The sequence below is a fragment of the Chionomys nivalis genome, chromosome 2 (assembly GCF_950005125.1).
Source record: "Chionomys nivalis chromosome 2, mChiNiv1.1, whole genome shotgun sequence".
In the NCBI taxonomy this organism is placed as follows: domain Eukaryota; kingdom Metazoa; phylum Chordata; class Mammalia; order Rodentia; family Cricetidae; genus Chionomys; species Chionomys nivalis.
This window is the reverse complement of record NC_080087.1, coordinates 103437630-103458647: the sequence shown is the minus strand read 5'-3', so window position 1 is coordinate 103458647 and position 21018 is coordinate 103437630. Positions and strand designations below refer to the sequence as shown.

The following is a 21018-nucleotide window of genomic DNA, read 5'->3' as shown; positions in this document are numbered from 1 at the left end:
GATCATTTTAACACGCAGTACCTGCATCTCTGTATGCATTGTGATAATGGATCCCGATGTGGCTATGTAGACATGACATGTGTACACATGACATATGTACACATGCATCCATGCAGTCATGTCAGGAATCGTCCTCCAGGGTGATAAGTAGAGCTGAGAATTCCCATCAACCAAGAACATTATGGTGACTTCGTACAACACATTACTGGTGTGCTTATGATGAGGAAAGCTGTCTACACAGCGGGTCAAGCAAGTGAAGCTGCCTAGCCAGCAAGCCCCGGGGATCCGGTTTCTACCCTCCCCAGTGCTGGGATGACAAGCATGCCATGACACCTGCCTTTTAATGTGGGTTCTGAGGATCAAACTCATGTCCTTGTGCTTTTGAGGCAGGACTGAGCCATCTTCCCAGCCTGACGTGTGTGTGTGTGTGTGTGTGTGTGTGTGTGTGTGTGTACACTTCTTTACAAGTCAGGGCAAATTATTTGCTCAAGCAGCCCCGTTATTAAGTCCCACTGTATACAACCACGGCCCTGCCCCCTTGCACTTGGGAATCAGTACATGCTACTGTCTCCTAAAGGTTCTGTATGCCTAATTGGCAGTACAAAGAGAGAGACTAAGGCAGCTTCTAGGCAGACCCCTGACCCTGAACTTCCACACCAAGGTCAGCCTAGCCCATGCTATTCTCTGAGTTTGTACAGAGCTTGTCAAGGGTCAGACATAACCCCCCGGGCCTATGAGACTGACCTTGGGCAAACATCTGCCACCTTTGCTAGATGGCAGGATGGGAAGCAGAGCAGGCCTAGGAGCCTTAGAGGCCCACTGGGGATGAGAACTGGGGAAGGACCACTGTACCAAGAAGTCCCAGCTCTGTGAGGGAAGCAGGAGGCCACAGGCTTGGCCTGGAAAGTCTACCTCTGACATGGACGCCGCAGGGCTGCTGGAAGGCCATCAAGGCCCAAAGTCTCAAGAGAGTACAGGAGGCAAGTGGCGTAGCCAGGGACAGACACAAAAGAAGGTTTGGACACCAGGCAAGGTACAGTCAGAACTCACTGGCTGGGCATGTCCAGGGGGGTGGGTTCTGACCCTGCTGAACATGAAATTTAAGGAGCATCTGACCAGGTATGTTGAAGGTGATGCAATGGCTCCATTTACATAGGACAATCTGAGACAGCTGGAGACAGAACATGAGCGAGAGTATCACTGACCACACTCGGTCACAAACTTACACCAAGTACAGGTTCTACGTCATCAGAAAGTTGTAACTGAGGACAGAGGGCAAGAGAAAGGATGTACCCCTCCCAACCTGAGCACAGACCACAGCTCAAAGGACCCCTCCTTCTGGACATTATCCTGACTGTCCCTAGTGACTTTCCTGTCCCTCTCACAACCACTTATATAGCTCTATGATGCCTAACCCTGTACCAAGGTATTTTGCTGTGGGGGTGGGGTGGGGGGGGAGACCTTCCCTCCATGGCTGAGAAGAAAGGATGCTCACACAGCAGCCCTCCCTGCCAGCTGCCCAGGACACCAGCCCCCACTGTGCCTGCAGAAGGAATCTTAACTGCCCAGAAAGCTGCCAGGAAATAAATGACATGCCTACAGTCATCAAAACAAGTGTCAAAAGCCTGGGGTCAGGAGAGCTTTGTTATTTGGGCTGGGAGAGAGAAGTCCAAGCCGAAGGAAGGAACCCAGGTGACGCCCTCTCTGATCTGATGTTTGCATAACTGGAGCAGCCTCTCTGGTAAGCCAGAGCCCCTACCCAGAGCAGCCTCTGGCCTTGGACTCCAGGGTGTTGGCCCAGGCTCAGGCCACATTGCACTTAGTCTCTCAGGCCATTTCCACGTTCCTGACTTCAAACAAGTCGGAAATGCCAACAGCCCTGCCTCTCCGCTTCCTCCAGCCAGGGCTGCCTTCCGGCAGGAGCCACAAGGGGGAAATGGGGGTGGGGGGAAGCAACCGGAGAGTGTGGATATGCTGGCATGTAGGCAGCCCCACACCATCCAGGATGCTCCGCCTCCTCCACCTCTTGCTGTGTTCACAGTCACTGCTGCTTCCTGAGACCTCCGGGCCTCCCAAAGCAGCTGGGCAGCTGGACAGCTGACAAGGAATCTTCCCCAGGGGAAATCTCAGCCTGCTCCTGGTAAAGCTAGCTACAGTCCAGGAGGGGAGGGCACCCCTGGGAAGCAGGAGCCATCTATACTCACCTCTGTCCACTGCAGACTTTACCAGCAATCATCCTGAAAGCTCCTCCTGGGACCTCTGTCACCCACGCTGGACTGTGATGTGACATCCAGGTGGCAGCCTTGTTTAATCTCAACAACAGGTGCTCAGGCCGAAGACAAGACAATGTTCCTGAACTGGCCCAAAAGCTGCAGGTCCCAGAGGAGACCTGGGAGTGGCCAACAGGAAGGCCCTGCCTAACTTTCAGGGAAGGGCTGGGAAAGGCCATGATTGTGAACCAAAGCCAGGCATGTAGTAGCATCCTCAGCCTGCAGATCCCTAGAGAACATGGCCCCCTCCTTGTCCAGGGTGGCAGGCTTCCTGGGGAGCTAGCATTTCTGCAGGTGTCTGGATGAGTATCAACACGGGTCTTGAGACAACATCTGGACTCATGATCGGGTTTTTGAGGAGCCAGTGGCCAAGCAGCAGACTGTCTGGTAGTCACCTCTGAAGCCAGGGCAATACATGATGGCTACTCATGTAGGAATGCCTGGCATCCATAGTTCTCAGGGGTATCAGTCAGGGACTCAAGTCTCATTCATTCTCTGCGTACTTCACAGAGTGGTACTGAAGTACAGAAAAACTATAATAAACTTGACATCTGGGGAGACACAGCATCTCTCAGGACCTGAAGGAGAGGGCTACCAAACACTCCCTAGATCTCTGGCCTGGGCCTTGCGTACCTCCACAAGAGATTCATGGACTCCATCTAGAGAAAGGAAGCCCACAAAGCTCTGCCCAGGAAAGCGAGCTTGCCAGCCCAGCATCTGGGCCCTAGTACCTGCTTGGCTGTGGTCCTGGTACTGCCCTGTCCTGGCAGGGGAACAGCGCCAGCTTGTTCTGCCTCCTTCCTGGACACCCGCACCCCCAGCTCTGGTCCTGCTCCTACCCTGAGAAGAAGAGCAACAGCAGTCTGGTGTGTAACATAGGAGACCGTAAAGGCCGGAGGCCTCTTCTGCACACATGGCGTACCTCACACCCTGAGGCAGGAAGGAAAACTCAGGAAGCTGAAGTGGCCAAAAGAGTGGGTGGCTGTGGGGAGGGGCAGTGCAGCAGGACCCCACCCTGAAGGTAGCCCATCTCCATTGGTCACTAAGTCCAGTCCCAAAGACACTGACCCCCCCACACCCAGCAGAGTCGCCTTTGTCCCCTGTGCCCTCTAACCCTTACGTCTTTTCTCTAGAACAGTCGGAAAGGGATTCCTGATGTGTACTAAGAACAAGGAAATATAACACAGACCCTGCTTGTCTTCCCTTCGGGAAAAGGCCCGGAGCTGCCCAATCTTCCTGCACCCCACCTCTGGGCAGCCACCCCTGTCTAGCACCTGCACACAGCATTGACAAGGCCCCTCCACAGTCTACCCCAGCCACAAGCAAGCACCACCTTCCTTCCCTCACTGTGTCCAGGGTGGCTCGTCCCTGCTCCTGATGGCACTGTCTGCTCCTCGTCGTTACCGTGTGGCTGGCAGAACAGACTATGAGATATTTATGTGTTTTTCAGTGCTAGACAGTCAGGGCTGTTCCGGGGTTTGTTTTAGTTAAGATTTGCAGCTTTATTGAAGTAAAATTGGTAAAATGACCTAAGTATATGTATTCAGGTTTCATGCGATGCAGCGACTTGGGGTATGTTGAGAATGAATGCCATGAGCATTCCTCCACGTGGGCCTCCACAGGTGGGAGCTGGTCTAGTATCAAGCAAACGATACTGTATTTCTAATGCAGCCAGCACCACTGGACTGGAGCACTTACATAACTAAATGATAAAGACTAGAATGCCATTTCAGCTGCTGCTTGTCACACCCCATCCACTCTCCAAGTCTTTTTTTTTTTTTTTTTTTTTTTTTTTTTGGTTTTTCGAGACAGGGTTTCTCTGTGGTTTTGGAGCCTGTCCTGGAACTAGCTCTTGTAGACCAGGCTGGTCTCGAACTCACAGAGATCCGCCTGCCTCTGCCTCCCAAGTGCTGGGATTAAAGGCGTGCGCCACCACCGCCCGGCTCACTCTCCAAGTCTTAAAGCCATACTTCTAATCCCTGCTCTGTGGGTTTGGTGTTTTTAGATTCCACGCATGAGCTCACGTGGCAGTTGTCTTTCTGGACCCGGGTTATTTCACTTCTCCTGGGGTCATCCAGGCACAGCTCATGTTGTTGCCAATGGGAGATTGTTTTCTTTTACAGCTGGGTATGGCCCATCCCAGAGGATGAAGAGCTCCAGGTTCAGACGCCCTCCAAACCTTCCCACATACCCCTCCTTGCTCTCTTTCAAATTAGTGGTCTCTCTTTTTCACTAATTGTTTTATATATATATATATATATATATATATATATATATATATATATATGCATAATATTCCTAAATACTCAACTACAACCTGCTCAGCCTCTATAATGTTTTTTGTATCTAAGTTTTCAGGGCTGACCCTTTGGTACCGGATGAGCAATTGGTGTGCTCCTCCCTGAGAAGACTGTTTCTCCTGCTCTCAGCATTCCTTATATCTGTGTACTGGGGATTTTCTCCCTCAATTGTAATTTAGATTGATGAAAGTTAGCTTAACCGGCCGGGCAGTGGTGATGCACGCCTTTAATCCCAGCACTTGGAAGGCAGAGGCAGGCGGATCTCTGTGATTTCGAGGCCAGCCTGGTCTACAAGAGCTAGTTCCGGGACAGGCTCCAAAGCTACAGAGAAACCCTGTCTCAAAAAACCAAAAAGAAAAGAAAAAGAAAATTAGTTTAACCATAAATAAAATTGTTTCTAATGTAAGTCACATCTTCCTAACAAAATCCCAGTTTGATAACCATGAGTAACTTATCCCGCGTCCATATCTCCAGACTCTGACGATTACAAACGTAACTGTCCATCCAGAACAGGCCATGTGAGCCTCGTAAAGAGTCCCTCTGTCTGCACTTCTTTACTGAGTGTCTGGGGACATCGCAAAGGCCCAAGTAGATGCCTCACACGTCGTGGGTTCGCTCTCTTAGCTGAGAAGCTTGGCTCTTACCACAAGCCTGCTCTTCATCCCCAAGAGGACAATATTTCATCTCTCAAGGCTGCGCTCCGCGAACACAATGCAAGGAAATGACCTTGTCGATAGCCGACAGGACCTAGCATTCTTGTTTCCAGCAAAAGTCTAGGCTCGGGCCCACAGTGAACGCTTCCCCCGTCAGGCTACTCCTTGGCCCACATATTCTTGACCAAACATTTCACCAGAGAACATTCTGAGATGCCCACCATGGTCACGAAGTGGCCTATTTCCATTTGCCCTCTCATTTACTGAGACCCCATTAGGTGTGAAGCCATTACATCTGCCTGATGGGTGTGAAGTTATGTTTCCCTCTAGTGATCCATTTGCCCTTTTTTATTTGATGATAATACAACCGTGCCAGCTGTCCCTTGGCTAGCATCTGGTTTATCTTCACTAGAACCTCTAATTCATTTTAACACATTGTGTGGCTGGAAGAGATGTCTTCATCTCTATCCCTCATGCTGTTCATTCCCTCTGACTGACAACTGATTCTATCTCTAACCCCTTACCAGTTGGTTCTATCTGGTTCATCCTTAATCTTCTTCATCATATTCTGAGTATTTTAACTGCCTTATCTTATCTCTCTCCATCAAGGATGTTCAGCTCCCAGGGTCTCAATGATTCTCCAGATGGTACAAGATAACCTTTAATACATCAGGAGTCATTAATAGGCCCCCTTGTACCTTTACTCCCCACTGGAACAGCTGTGGCCTGAGGGGACCTCAGTTTGATGCCTTTTCCAGTGTCTATGCTTTTTCTGTCTTGAGTTTTAATTTGTAGATTTTCCTCACTAGTTCATTAACTATAGTGTTCCTTTTGGTCATTGTCCACTTGGATTTAAGCTCTAGCTTCTTCCTTCTTTCCTTCTTGAATCTCTGACCTTACACCTCCTGCCAACTTGAAGTTGGGTCTATATTTCTAGGTGTGCCTTTGTTACTGCTTGTGTGGATTTCCTTCATGTAACTTCTGAGTCTGGGGCTTTATGTTGGCACTGTTGTTTTCTGGTGCCGGAGACGTAACTCCACTGTTCTCAAGCTTCCATGGTTCCCAGGGAAAGTCAGCTGTCTGTGCATGAACCGCCCCTGACTTGTTAGCTCTCTTCTTTCAGAAGGGCTTTCTGCAGTTGGTTTCCTACTTTTCTAGCACGGATTCACTGTGGCTTTATTTTTTGTTTTCCCAGCTACTTGATCTCTGAGGCTTTTGAATGTACAGCTCTGTGTCCTTCATCGATCCTGGAAGGCTCTCGCACTGTCTGTCTCCTTTCCTTCTCTCTGGTGTTTGTGCTGGTTCTTTTGTGCCTCTCACCTTTATTCTGATTCCTCCATCTCATCATCCTTTTGGTTTCAGTCCACTGCTTTTCTGTAATTGCATCAAATTGATTTTGAAATCTCATTACTTTATTATATGTATTTGATTCCTTGTTATATTTGGCTTTGGAAATACTTCTTTTTTTTTTTTACAGGTTTTTTGAGACAGGGTTTCTCTGTAACTTTGGAGACTATCCTGGAACTTGCTCTGTAGACCAAGCTGGCCTCGAACTCACGGAGATCTGCCTACCTCTGCCTCCCGAGTGCTGGGATTAAAGGCGTGCACCACTACTGCCCAGTTGAAAATATCTTCTTTTATAATTATCATCAAGATTTTTTATCACAACCGTTTTCTCCCAATTTTTATTGTAATAAAATATACAGCTTCAATGTTAGGTATAAACAGTGTTAACGGGCATTTAATTGCTGTGTTAACCATTACCATCTGTCGTGTTCTTCCACAACCTGGGTCTCACAACCCTGACTAGGGACAAGGTACTGAAGAAAGGACAGACCCACAGACGCAAGTACAGAGAGCTGAGGTCATACGGTTTGGGTTATCTGATGGAGAAGCTGCAGTACCCTGGAAGCTCAGCATGTCTATTATAGACAGGGAGCTGAGGTTATTGTATACAACTGAGCTGGAAGCAGGCTTAGCTCATCTTGGTAGGAGCAGTCTCTGTAGGAGAGCAGTCTTCGGGCTGTAAATATCTAGAGGAAGAAAGCTATGGTGGACATTTCTGCACACATTGTCAACACTTGTACTCAGACCCAAGGAAGCCTTTGCTGCTCCCATGGATCTGAGGTATCAGGGTCCTAGACGTGACTGTGTCCATGCCAACAATACACATCCACTCAGGACCTTAATCCCTCCCTACAGCCACCGTCCATCCAAGCAAATCTTTGTATCTTCCAAAACTGAAACCCTATACTGATTAAGGAACAGTTCCCCATTGCCCCCTTCCTTAGCCCATGAAAAATACCAGTCTTCCTTCCACCTCTGTGAGTTTAATGATCTGGAGGCTTTGAAAAAAATGCAGTCATGCGGTATTTATCTTTATATTTCACTCATCGGGATGTTATTAAATTTCATCCACATTATCGCATGTCAAGGTGTTTTCCCTTTTAATAATGCCCCATTCTTTGCATGTGCTATGTCGTCTTGTTGACACGTTTGTTCATCAGTAAACACTTGGGTTGCTCCCAATGTTTAGATATTGCTAATAATGCCATGATATAAATGATGCCATACAGTGCTAGTACAGGTCTCCTCAGAATGAAGCCCAGAGTATAACCATGCACCACTGCCTGACACCCGGTGAGGTTAGAGCTAGCTGCAGTCCACCTGACTGCTATAACAAAGTATCTTACACCGTGCAACCTGGAAGCAATAGGAATTAATTAACAGTCCTGGAGCCCGAGAAGTCCAAGGCACTACCAGAATCCATAGCTGGTGAGGCCTGCCCTCTTGTTCATAGATGGGAGTCTTGCTGTGTCTTCACATGGCAGAAGGGACCCTGGGCTTCTTTCGTAAGGGCATTGATCCCATTCACAAGGGCTTGACCCTCTTAACTGCACCCTTGACTTAACGATTTTAACACATGGCAGGTAGTATAGCCAAGTCTCAGAGGTGAAAAAACCAGGCTAAATTGTCTCAGACTGTACAGCTAGTGAGTTGCAGAGTTGGGGACAGAGCCTCCTGCCCATCCTGAGGTCCAAACACACACTGCCCAGCTTGACCATCACAGACTTTCCAAGCCATGCTGGCCCCTGAGCCTCCTGTTTACTCTCACGCACTTGGCTCAATGAAAGAATGCTGACCCACCTCCCAAGGCCTCTGGCTAGAGTATGGCCTGGGTAGCAACCAGAGCCACTTGGTAGCAGCAGAGCAGAGCCTGGCCCTGAGTACAAGACCTGCACGAGAGGATAGAACAGGACCACATGGTTCCATTTCAGGGGTAAGGGGCTGCCAGCCAGCCTGGGATGCCTGCCTGAGCTGGATCGCTCTTAAAGGATGCTGGGGGTAGGGCGACTGAGACACCGCTGGGTTGACCACCTTCTGCCGTGCCCAGTCCATACCCGTTCTGGTTTTCTGCCTCACAGGTGAACAATAACGGGATCATCTCCTTCCTGAAGGAGGTTTCTCAGTTCACCCCTGTGGCCTTCCCCATTGCCAAAGACCGCTGTGTGGTGGCAGCCTTCTGGGCAGATGTGGACAACCGACGTGCAGGCGACGTCTACTACCGGGAGGCCACTGACCCGGCCACGCTACAGAGAGCCACAGAGGACATCAGACGGTACTTTCCTGAGCTCCCGGACTTCTCTGCTTCCTGGGTTTTTATTGCCACCTGGTACCGCGTGACCTTCTTTGGAGGCAGCTCCTCTTCCCCCGTGAGTCCAGGTGGCTGTGTGGCTTGGGAGGGAGGCTGTGTGGTTGGGACCCTACCGTGGCAGGCCAGGTATAGACGGTCTACAGCCAGAGAGGACTCTGGGCTTAAGGTCATGCCATCTTTTTCTGAGATCACAAGGCCAGGGTGGAGGAGGACAGAGCCTCGCCCTTCCAGGCCCAGCACAGCAGTTGGCAGGAGGGAGCTGCATAGGTGCTAGGAGGATTTCTGTTGGAATGGCTTGGTTCTCGAACAGTTCCAGGGTGGGGCAGAGGGAGGGAGGGTCTGTTCTCGGCGGGATATTTTTTGTTTGGTTGGTTCTTGTAGGTTTGTTTTGTGTGTGTGCACGCACATGTGTGCGTGCGTGCGTGAGAGAGAGAGAGGTGTATTCACGCATGTATCTTCAAGTGTTCATGCCTATGGACAGGCCAGAGGAAGACATTGGTGTCCTGTTCTGTGTCGTTTTCTCCCTTATATCATCTAGACAGGGGCTAGCAGTAAACTTTGGGCTAGGCTAGCAGCCGGCAAAACTCAAGCAATCCCCCTGTCTCCACCACCCCAGCACTTATGCTTATGTGCACACACAGGCTTATGTGTGGCCATGTTCCAGTGTGTACTAGTGCTAGATGTTCATCTTCACACTCGTGTAGCGAGCACTTGTACAGCTGAACCACCAGCACAACTGCTGGGTTTGTTTTGTTTTGTTTTGTTTTGGAGTAAGGTAATCATGTAAAACCAGGTTGGTTTCAAACTCACTACGTAGGTGTGGATGACCTTCAATTCCTGATCCTCTCACCTCAGTCTCCAGAGTGCTGGGTCTACAGGTATGTGCTGGCATACCTGACTGTTCCGTTTCACTCCTTGATGGAGTGGCTGAGCCCTTTGTGTCTTTGGTGAGTGTGGTTGGCTGATGTTACCCATCCAGATGGGTACTTTCCAGCACTTACTATACATAGGCCTGTTCTGGATACTGAGCCACACAGAAAGAGGCCCTGGGATGCAAGTGGACTTTCAAAAGGGCTTTGGTAAGGGCACCTTCTGGGTGGCAGGCAGTGTCCCAAGTACTGGATAGCAGCCCTGGGAAGAACCAACAAGACAAGCCCACACTGTGGGGCTTATATGGGCCCCTAACAAAGACAGCAGGCACGGGGATATGCTCAGAAGTGCAGTCTGTGCAGGTAGCACCTGCTGGGGAGGCTCATCAACACCAGGTGGATCTGTGCATCTCATTGCTCTACAGCCCTGACCACTGACCTTTGCGACCGTCACCCTTCCTGCCACCCACACAAAGAATTAGCATCAGTCTGTTTACTCTCTCCTGCCAAATTTTATATGAGAATGATTCCTGCTCCATTCTCCATTGTTCCCAATGGTTGAGACAACCTTGGACTGTGAGGAGGACCAGTGCCTTATGCATGGCCCTTCGAGATTCTACTGCGAAACACATCTCCAGAGCAGGCTGCTGCCCTCGCAGGGTCTCCTACAGGAGTCCATTTGGAGGTGCCCGTTCTCTGCACCCCAGATAAGCGCTCTGTCGTTTTTCTTCTTTGCTAACACTACAAGCAAATCAAGGAATGCTTTTTTAAAACTTAGACATCTTTGGCTTCTACAAATGTTAGATATTTTTTCTAGTATCATTGCTAGGGCTAATGTACTTATTCATGCCTTCTTCCAATTTCTCTTAATACTTATGGTCCATTTTTATTGTTCTAAGTTCTTCTGGATATGAAGGATAACAGCAGTCTTATGTGCTGTATGTTAATGAATACATTTTTTGCTACTGTCTCCAAACATTTTAATATCACAACACTTTTTCCACTCTTCAGAAGCTTTTGTCCATAAATGTGTTGATCTCTCTTTTGGTCTTTGCTATTAATAAGCGTCACAGAAGTCCTTCTCTGAGATGCAACATGTATTACCCAGTGTTTTCTTCTAGGAATTCTATGATGTTTGTTTTAAAAACATACTTGAGCCAAGCGGTGGTGGCACACGCCTTTAATCCCTGCTCAGGAGCAGAGGCAGGAGGATCTTTGTGAGTTGGAGGCCAGCCTGGTCTATAAGAGTTACAGGATAAGCCCCAGAGAAACCCTGTCACAAAAAAAAAAAAAAAAAAAAAAAAAAAAAAAAAAAAAAGAAAGAAAGAAAGAAAGAAAAAAGAATACTGGATTTGGGATTTGTTTTCATGCAAGGTGTGAAGCGGGGCAGGATGCTAGCTTTGCCCTTTTTCAGTTTCTTCACCCCAGTCTGAAATGTCTTCTTCGGGTACACTGCTCATACGATGTTTGTAGAGTAAAGGTCCAAAAACTGTAAACCCTAGTATTAGCAGCTACTTTTCCTCTTTGTTTTTGTTCCTACCACAGAGATTTTGTGGGTTTGGCTGAGGGAGTACTTCAGCCTCTACAGGAACCTGAGCCCCTTGTAGCTGGGGACCATGTCTGCTCCAGGTGTTCTGGCCCTGTCCCTCAACGTTCGGGTAGGCTGTAGAGATAGACAAAAAACTACCATGGTCCTACCTTGCTTGGCTGTGCATTTGGAAGAGAAAGGGCCTTTGATGTGGGGCAGGGAATGCAGCCAGTCACAGCTGGCTCCTTCTCCTGGCAGGTCAACACATTCCAAATAGTGCTTATCACCGATGGCCGGTTCTCCTTCACCATCTTCAACTACGAGGCCATCCTGTGGACCACAGGCACACACGCCAGCAGCGGGGGTGACGCTGACGGCTTGGGAGGCATCGCAGCCCAGGTAGGCCAGGCTAGAATTGGCATCCACCCTGCTCCTCCCACCAAGATACCATGGGCAGAAGCAGTAGGCAGACATCCACTGTAGCAGATACCTGCTCCCCTCCACTTCTATGCAGAGATCAGTCTGTGGCAGCCACGGTGACTGTCCCTCAGGCCTCTCAGTGCCCAGAACCACAAGAGCCCCTGGTACCTTTGTCCCTTCCTCCCTGATAAGGGTCTCTGTCCCAAATGTGTCAGGAGGGCTGTGCCCATCCCTCAAGCCATGCTCCTCCACTCACCTCTGGTCCCTAACTTTCTCCTGGGGCAACACTTCCACGGGCCCTAAATGAGGCCTAGATGCTGAATGCGTGAGTGCTGGAAGCTAGGGAGGAAGTCGAGCACCACGCTTGACTGGAGGGACTACTAAAGTCAGCAGACCCCAGCATCCACCGTGTCCTCTGCTTACAAGGCCATCCCTCCACCATCCTTGACTTGGCCATCCTGAGAGAGGCTTCAGTGACTGTAAGGAGACCTGCCTCCTTCTCTGCCCCGCTCCCAGGCAGGTTTCAACGCAGGTGATGGGCACCGTTACTTCAACATCCCTGGGTCACGCACAGCAGACATGGCTGAGGTGGAGACCACCACCAACGTGGGCGTGCCCGGGCGCTGGGCGTTTAGAATCGATGATGCCCAGGTGCGCGTGGGGGGCTGCGGCCATACAAGTAAGAGGCTCAGGGAGGGGAGGGCTGAGGAACCCTGTGGCAGTAGGGGCGGGACTCAGGGGCTAGAACCTATCCCCCACCTCCCTAAATCCCCATCCACCCACCCCTGACCCACAGCCCATCCTGTCCCGTGCCTCAGGTGATCAGGGTCTTCCTGGTGAGGACTAAAACAGGGTCCCTGCCCACATCCCATCCCTGCCTCCATCTCAGGGGTGAGGGGGGAAGATGGGGACCTCTATAGGCCTGATGGTACTGACAAGTCAGAACTTCATATGGTCCTTCTGGTCTAGTAGGACAAGCAGTCAGGTGACCCTGGTAGCACAGACTGACCATGCACCCACTCAGGAACAACAGCTCTACCACCATGTGGTCTCTAGAAGGTACCATACCCAGACACACCCTGTACACAATGCAGAGGTGTCAAAGCACTAGCTGACTGACCAGTAGATCCCTTCGTCACAAACCCTCCTAAATCCGAGCTGAAGACATGTCCCTGCCGGGACCCCCACACACACTTGGTCATATGGATGAGGCCACAGAACAGGGTGTTTTTCCTTGGCACTGAATCCCCTGAAGAGAACTCAACTGGGAAATTACACAGAGCAGCCACAGGTCAGGGGGGACCGTGGGGTGAAGGGGAGACGAGGATGAGTGTACTCAGGACATGCAGGGCTGGGGAGGGGGAAGTTGGCACACACTTGACATGCTGGGTACATAGCAGGCCAGCCTGGGAAGCCGAAGCTGAATTCTATGCCATCCCAGTCCCAGAGCAGCAAGTGGAACACTTAAGGGGGCAGAACCCCAGGGCAGCCCCAGCCCTGGTCCTGGCCAGCAGTCAGCTCTGATACTAGGACCCTGGTCAGTGGCATCTCAAGTGGGCCTGTGGATGCTGCTTGCAGTGGGGGCTGGGAAATCAGGTCCCTTGCCGAAGGCCCGAGTGTTAGGTTCTGGCTGAGGAGCAAGGGGCACGTATGGGCAGACCATATTTTTGAAGCTGCTACAGCTCAGCTGAAGGGGGACTCTCAGGAGAGCATCCCACCAGGTCCTTCCGGGTACCGCCCCCCCATTGCAGAGCACCATCCCCAGGTCTATGTGATAAGACGGAACACGAAACAGCAGCAGAGATGCCTTGGCGCTGTGCTGCCTCTCGGAGCAGGGACATAGCTATGCTGAAAGTCTGGGGGCAATTGTGGGGTGTTGTTATAGAAATGTGAGATTGCTCAGAAGGGAGGGCGAACGGTGCCTTAGAGGTGGCGCCTGGTGCATGGAAGTCTAACTCCTAAGCAAACCCAGCTTCTGGCCATGGCTGCAAAGAGCAGCCAAATTTCAAGTAGACCGGGTGAGCACAGTGCTGCTAAATGATCCCAGTTGACAGAAAGGTAAGCTTCCTGATCAGAAGACACCACAGTCTGAAGAGTATGAGGGACCATCAGTCCTCCCTGGAGTCCTCCTCCTAGCAATAGGCGATTGGAGTCCTTGAGACTTTCTCATCTCCTGCCAATTTGTGATTAACCTCTTATTTCAGGAGCCCAGCCAGAAATTACAGAATGGAATTTGGGGGTTGCTGAGGTCTCAGGGGAACCCCGGGAGGCCTTCCTAAGAGCCCGTGCTGTGATAAACACTGGCTGTGACAGCTTCTCATTTTACACGTGTAGGAACCAGGAGGGTAGCTGAGCAGCTCTAGAAGTGGCCATGGTAGAAGTAGAAAGGATTAGAGAGATAAGAGGAGTTGTGGGTGCAGATGATTCTGGGGATGGCTTCACAGGAAGCCAGAGTCAGAGCCTAGGACATTAAGCCTAGAACAATCAGCAAGAGACCCTGGCAAGGGTACCTGCAGGCAAACTGGGGTCCAGCTCAAAGACCCAGAAACTGAACACAAAGATGCACTGTCACCAAGTCGTGGTCACTAAACTGACCCTTTGGTGGAGGGAAGGGAGCCATTGCAGGTGGCTCTCCTGCCCACATTCTTGATGCAGTGGCATGAGGCTTGGGCTCCTTCCTGTGTCCGCAGCCTCTGTGTGCCTGGCCCTGCGTCCGTGCCTCAATGGCGGCAAATGCATCGATGACTGCGTCACAGGCAACCCCTCCTACACCTGCTCCTGCCTCGCTGGCTTCACAGGGCGGAGATGCCACCTGGGTGAGTCACTGGCACCCAGGTGGGGACAAGGTGCCCATTGATTGCCCTGCACGACATCACTCCCCCACCCACTGGTCATATGCCAGGCTCAGGGGGATACTGACAGTGGCGCAGAGGGCCAAGGTCTCCGTGCTCGTGACGGAGAAACTGATGGAGGTCTAAGGCTATGGCCCTGTGGTAGTGAGTGCTGTTGCTGCTGCTGCTGCTACTTCTAGCCACTCTAAGTTAAGGCCTGTCTGGGTTCGGGGCTTAGTCTGTCCTCCACCCCTACCCAAAGCCCTGGCAATTCCTTCACAGTTTCCTCTACTGAGGCCCCAGCCTGCTCCATGTTTCAGATGTAAACGAGTGTGCCTCCCACCCATGCCAAAATGGTGGGACCTGCACCCACGGTGTCAACAGCTTCAGCTGCCAGTGCCCCGTCGGCTTCAAGGGACTCACCTGTGAATCAGGTAAGAAGGCACCGACCCTGCTAGCTGCAAGACTCAAGGCACTCAGCTAGGGAAGAGTGAGACTGAGAACAGCAGAAGAACTTGGCACCAGCGTGGGCAGCCTAGAAAGTTCTGTCATAAGGGAGTGCAGGAGCCCAATGTCTTATGGTGTGGGCAGGAACAAATATGGGTGAGTGTAGCAAACACAGACTTCCTGGCCCTGATGCTTCGGAATAGATGAGAGCCCAGGTCCTGCACTGGCCGGGGTCAGAGTCAGGAGACTTCTGGGAGTGAGAAGGTGGAGGATTTCTTGGGTAAGATGGGATAGCTTTGAGATGGAAAGGGCAAGGGACATGCTCACAGAGCACAGGCTTTCTGCCACACAATCCACTGACCCCTGAACCAGCTGCTCCCTCCAAGGCTGTCACAATCTGGGCAGGTGCAGGGTGGGGTCCTGCTGCTTCTCCACTGTTGCTTTCCAACCGTTGGAGCCCTTTGTTTTCACAGTTCCAACTCATCTGAAGCATCCCCCAGTAGATTCAGGCTCTGGGTTCCTACTGTCCACTGGTACCATCTGAGAGCCCTCCTTGCCCTGCACTGTCCTAGAAAGTGGGCATTCTAGCCTCCAGCATCACCATGTGGGCTACTCCAAGGCAGCCCCTGAATGTCAAACACAGTGACCACCATACCCGACCCAGCTCAGCCAAACAGGCACCCCTTTCACCTCCATAGTGTTCTACATCATCTAACCATCATTATAAAATACTACTACAGTGTTACAATGAGGATTCTTAAACACTTTCTATGCACCAACCTTTTGCTAAAGAAATTTTTATGCAATCCTAGATACACAGGTACACAAAATCGCTATATAAATCAAACATTTACTAATGATAAATAATATTGAAATTTATCTTTAAACTACCAAATATACATATAATTTTTACTACTGATTAAAGATGAAAGCAGCCAGGAGTGGTGGTGAATTCCTTTAAAGTCAGAACTTAGGAAGCAGAGGCAAGTAGATCTTTATAAGTTTGAGGTTAGCCTGGTCTACATGGAGGGTTCCAAGTCAGCCAAGGCTACATGGAGAGGCCATTTCTCAAAATATAAGGAGAGGGGAAAAAAAGGTGCCATTAAATTTGAATACTAACAGCGTATATGTGCTTATTTATTTTTACATAAAAAATTAAATTGTGGCTGAGTATTTGATAATGCAGGGCATCTTCAGTAATTCAGAGCTGATGAATATTTTGATTTTATAATCATCAATGATAAGAATACTGCTTCACATAAAAGTATAGTACAAAATGACAGACGTACGTTTAGCGCCATCAGCAATGCTGAAAACAGCCCTGGTCCCAAGCCAAAATTCATGGCGTTTGGGAGATGGCTCAGCAAAGCACTTGCCACTCAAGCATAAGAACCTGAGATGAATTCCTGCACTCCATCTTCAAGATCCAGGTGCCGTAGTAGGTACTTGTATCCATCCAGAAACAAATAAGATGCTCCCTAGAGCTTACTGGTCAGCCATCCTACCCTAAATTGGCAACTTCCAAGCCTGTCTCAAAAAAAAAAAAAAACAAAAAAAAAAACAAGGCAAACAGTGCCTGAAGGATGGCACCAGAGATTAACCTCTGGTCACCACTCACATGCAAGCGCACACACATGTATGTATGCATACACACGCAAATTAATTCAACCGGGTTTTTGTTTGTTTGTTTTCGAGTTGACTCTGGTAAAACAGCAGTTTTAAAACTCAAACTCTCAGGCCAGGCATGGTGATTCACGCCTTTAATCCCAGCAATAGGGAGGCAGAGGCAGGCAGATCTCTGTGAGTTCAAGGTCAGCCTGCTCTACACAGTGAGTTCTAGGACACCCAGGGCTCTGTAGACAAACCCTGTCTCAAAAAAAAAGGAAAGGAAGGAAGGAAGGAAGGAAGGAAGGAAGGAAGGAAATAAGGAAGGAAGGAAATAAGGAAGGAAGGAAATAAGGAAGGAAGGAAGGAAATAAGGAAGGAAGGAAGTAGGAAGGAAGGAAATAAGGAAGGAATGAAGGAAATAAGGAAGGAAGGAAGGAAGGAAGGAAGGAAGGAAGGAAGGAAGGAAGGAAGGAAGGAAGGGAGGAAAGAAAAGAAAGTCAAAAGTCAAGTTCTCTCTAAGATCCCATAATTCAAAGATAATACTAATTTGATACTTCCGTGCTGAGAAAGGATAGTAGGTGAGCACCGAAAGCCTTTGCTTTCATGAAACATTCTATTTGCCCTAGAAGAAAACATCATATGTACAATAAGAAAAGTGAGGTTGGTGAGGGGTTTCAGGCAGGGTTGTACACTGGGCATGCCCAGTGGCAGGTGGAGTGTGTTCAGCATTGAGGCAGCCCTGAAGCTGAGAGTCAACACAGTGCACACTGCCAAGACAAAACCACCTCAGATCTAGGATGCATTTCATTTTGAATTTTTAGTTATGCAGTCAGAAGTACTTTGCTGTTGCAAATTTTTCACAATATCCGATTTCAGTTATGCAGCCACATATGGGATTGGCAATGCACAGTTTAAGAACGTAGGATTCAGATTGCGGGTGTTCAAATAGCTTCCATCTCAATACCTCAGTCTAGAAAAACAAGCCTATCAAGATTCATGGTCACAAGAAGCTAAATGCTAATTTCAGGATACACACACACACACACACACGAAGGAATGAGTTTGTGAAAGAAATGAAAAGGAAATGTAATTTTCGGTGCAGACAAAGATGGGATTTCCGTCTGGGAAGAGGGATTTGCAGTGAACCTTCAGCTGTCCAATGTGGACAAGGCTATGTTGTTCCAGCCCAAACCAGAGCCTGGTTGGTCAGAACACATTCTGGGCTAAAGAGCTTTTCCTCAAGCAGGGGCTGGGCCCTACTTGCCCTCCCTGCACCAGCAGAGCTAGGTGTGGGAGCTACTGTGCAGACCCGGACGAAGGGTGCTACCACGCTGTCTAGGGAGAATTCAGCCTATGAGGTATGAGAACGGCCCCAGAGGACAGGAGCCGAGCTGGGCAGCAGCCGTTCCTTAGCCACTGAGACAGGCTGGAAGCCCCAGGCCCCAGCAGCACTCTGGATGCATGGCAGAAGCTGGTTCCATTCTCCCTACATCCTGTCCCGCATTCGTGCCCCTCCTCTGTACCAGGTTTGCTGAACGAGAACCAATTCATACAGAGCTTTGGGTACCCTTGGAACTGCCCTAACCAGGCTTCCTCCCAGCCTGTCACCCCTCCAGAGACAACCAGGATCCCCTCTCATTGAGCCTAGAGCTGTCAAGGGTGAGGCCCAGTGCCTGTCCTCAGGAACTTCGGCTCATCAGGCCTCCAATACCCTGTCTATTCCTCCTTACTTGTAGCCCAGTCTCCCTGTGACAACAAAGTGTGTCAAAATGGCGGCCAGTGCCAGGCAGAGAGCAGCTCCGCAGCATGTGTGTGCCAGGCTGGGTACACTGGGGCCACCTGTGAGACAGGTGAGTGACCTACACACAGGATGGGAGGTGGGGGACTCTGGGTGACAGGGAGTGCTTGGGGGGGCTCCCTTCTTGAGGTTCAGTATGGTCACAGTCTGACTTAAGCTAAGCCCGTATCTTTCCTGCCCCAAGATGTGGATGAATGCAGCTCCGACCCATGCCTGAATGGAGGATCATGCGTTGACCTGGTTGGAAACTACAGCTGTGTTTGCGCGGAGCCCTTCGAGGGACCTCGATGTGAGACAGGTAGCTGCCACATAGTCCTCCACCGTGGCTGCAGCTGGTGCAGTGGCTGTCATTTTAGCCACTCCCGGTTCCTTCCTCCCTTCCCGCCCCACTTCTCAGCCCTTCCAGAGTCACCAAACGGAGAGAGCAGGAGGCAACCAGGTTGGACTTTTCCTCCCTGGGCATTGGTCTCCATCTAGAACACGCAGGGGCAGATGATACCATTCCCAAGTCCGTGTTTTCAACTCAGGATTCTATGCTCTTTAGCACTGTCTCTTTCCTGGCACTAAAGAACTGTGGGGAACAGACAGAAAACTGGCCTTTGCCACATGGGACCAAGTATGCTCTTTTCTACCCTACCTCATGTTTTAAATGTTGGCTGTGCCTTGGTAGATCAATGACAAAGCCAACTAGAGATTGCAAAGCATGGTGTAAAAACGAGATAAAAGGCCGGGCAGTGGTGGCGTTCGCCTTCAATCCCAGCACCCAGGGAGGCAGAGGCAGACAAATCTCAGTGAGTTCCTAGGCCAGCCTGGTCTATAAGAGTGAGTTCCTGGAAAGCTAAACAGCTAGGGCTGTTACACAGAGAAACCCTGTCTCTGGCTAACTTTAGGGTTCACAGTTTACTCACAAGGAAGACCCAGATGGATGGATGCTGTCAGATGCCACAGCAAGACAACAGGACAGGCCCTGGTGAAAACAAACAAACAGCAAACAACAACAACCAGATTATCTAATCTGCTCTAGTTAGCTGCCCGGAAAATGCCCCTTTCACAGTCAGTAGCTAAAACCCCAGACAAATTGTATAAAATTGCTGTCTTCAGCCATTAGACCACACTGCACAGTTATCAACCCTAGAGAAGGGTCCAGAACAAGCCCTATCTTTGCCCCCCCCCAGATTCCATGCCATCGTATGGCCCAAGCGACCAGTCCCTCTGACTTGAGGAGAAAAGTCCAACGCAACAGCAGCTAAAGTGGGGAGGTGGGAAGCAGAGCAGCTAGAGTTCTAGTGGAGGGGAGGATCCTGGCAGCAGGAGGCCCCCTGTCTTGACTTGGCGGATCTGTGTCAGGGATTCTACCAGGTTGGGAAAGAACCACTGGAAATCAGGAAACCCAGCAGCTCCTCAGGCTCAACAGGGCTGGGGAGAAATCCAAGGAGCTGTGGAACTCAGAGAGCCCACACCCTGGGCCAGGGTGGAGCAGAGCCTCTCTTGAGCAGGAGCTACTTTGGGAGAGAGGAAGAAGTTGCTAGAGGACTATACTGGCCTGGGCCTGCCCCCAGTAAACCTTAGAAGGAAATGTAAAAGGACCAGCGGACCCCAAGCCTTGACTGTGTGCAGAATAAAATCCTACAGACTTACCACAGAATAACAGGAATCTGACAGAAACCAACACCTAAAATTACCTCAGTGAAGTCATTAGGTATGAATTCAAAGAAGTAAAGTAACCTACAGACAGATGAAAGAATTACTAGGCACAAATAATCAACTAATAAAAATAGGATTCATAGTCTCACGACTGTTAAGGCAGGAGACATAATGAGAAGAGGGACATATGTTTAACATTGCTAGCAGTGAAAACTGTGTCTGAATTTCTAGAGTCCAACTGGTAGTAGTAGCAGCTGGTGAGACATTGAACAACAGCAACAACAAAAAGCCAATGAGAGAGAAAAAAGAAACAACAGACAATGCAGAGAGCAAGACTGGAAGAAATAACTGAGCACCAGGGGCTGTAAAATAACATGAACATCTGGCATGAGAATCTGAAGTCTGAGAAGGAGATGAGGGAAGGAGTTATACAAACAGAAGTCATAACAAAACATTTCCCAAATTTGATGATAATTGAATCCCAGGTTTTCAAGAAATGCACGTGACTCTACAGAGTCACACTATGACCAATCTTCTGGACATCAGAGATAAAGAACTCATCTTCAAAGCTGCTGAGTGGGGTGGCGGATGGAGCTGGAGAGATGGCTCAGGAGTTAGGGGCTATTGTTGGTCTTCTAGTGGACCCGAGTTCCATTCCCAGTATCCATGGGGCTAACAACCAGCTATATCTCCAGTTCCAGGAACTCTGAAACCCTCGTCTGGCCTCTGGCACCTGAATAAATGTGACATACATGTAATCATAAATAAAAGTAAACCATTTTCTAAAACGTAAGTCAGCAGAAGCATTTCACATCTAGAGAAGCATGAGCAACAGGAGATACTTACTAGGAGCCAGGCAAGCCCAGCATCACCAGCCTAGTGCTACAAAACTACATTCCAGAACCGAGAAGAGATGAAGACCTGCTTGCAGAAGCATTCAACAGCACACCTTTCTCCTGAAAAGTGTTAAAGAAGCCAGGTAGAGGTGGCACACA

General features: G+C 49.7%; 1 protein-coding gene across 1 annotated transcript in view; it reads left to right on the top strand.

Annotated features, from left to right (window-relative positions):
* The window catches only part of Sned1 (sushi, nidogen and EGF like domains 1), a 59916-nt gene that overhangs the window by 9752 nt on the left and 29146 nt on the right, over window positions 1-21018 (top strand). Inside the window, exons 2-8 of the mRNA XM_057756043.1 lie at window positions 8649-8936; window positions 11534-11674; window positions 12212-12374; window positions 14386-14511; window positions 14847-14960; window positions 18318-18431; window positions 18564-18677. Of these exons, the coding sequence (XP_057612026.1) occupies window positions 8649-8936; window positions 11534-11674; window positions 12212-12374; window positions 14386-14511; window positions 14847-14960; window positions 18318-18431; window positions 18564-18677 (1060 nt within the window). The remainder of the gene's footprint in view (window positions 1-8648; window positions 8937-11533; window positions 11675-12211; window positions 12375-14385; window positions 14512-14846; window positions 14961-18317; window positions 18432-18563; window positions 18678-21018) is intronic.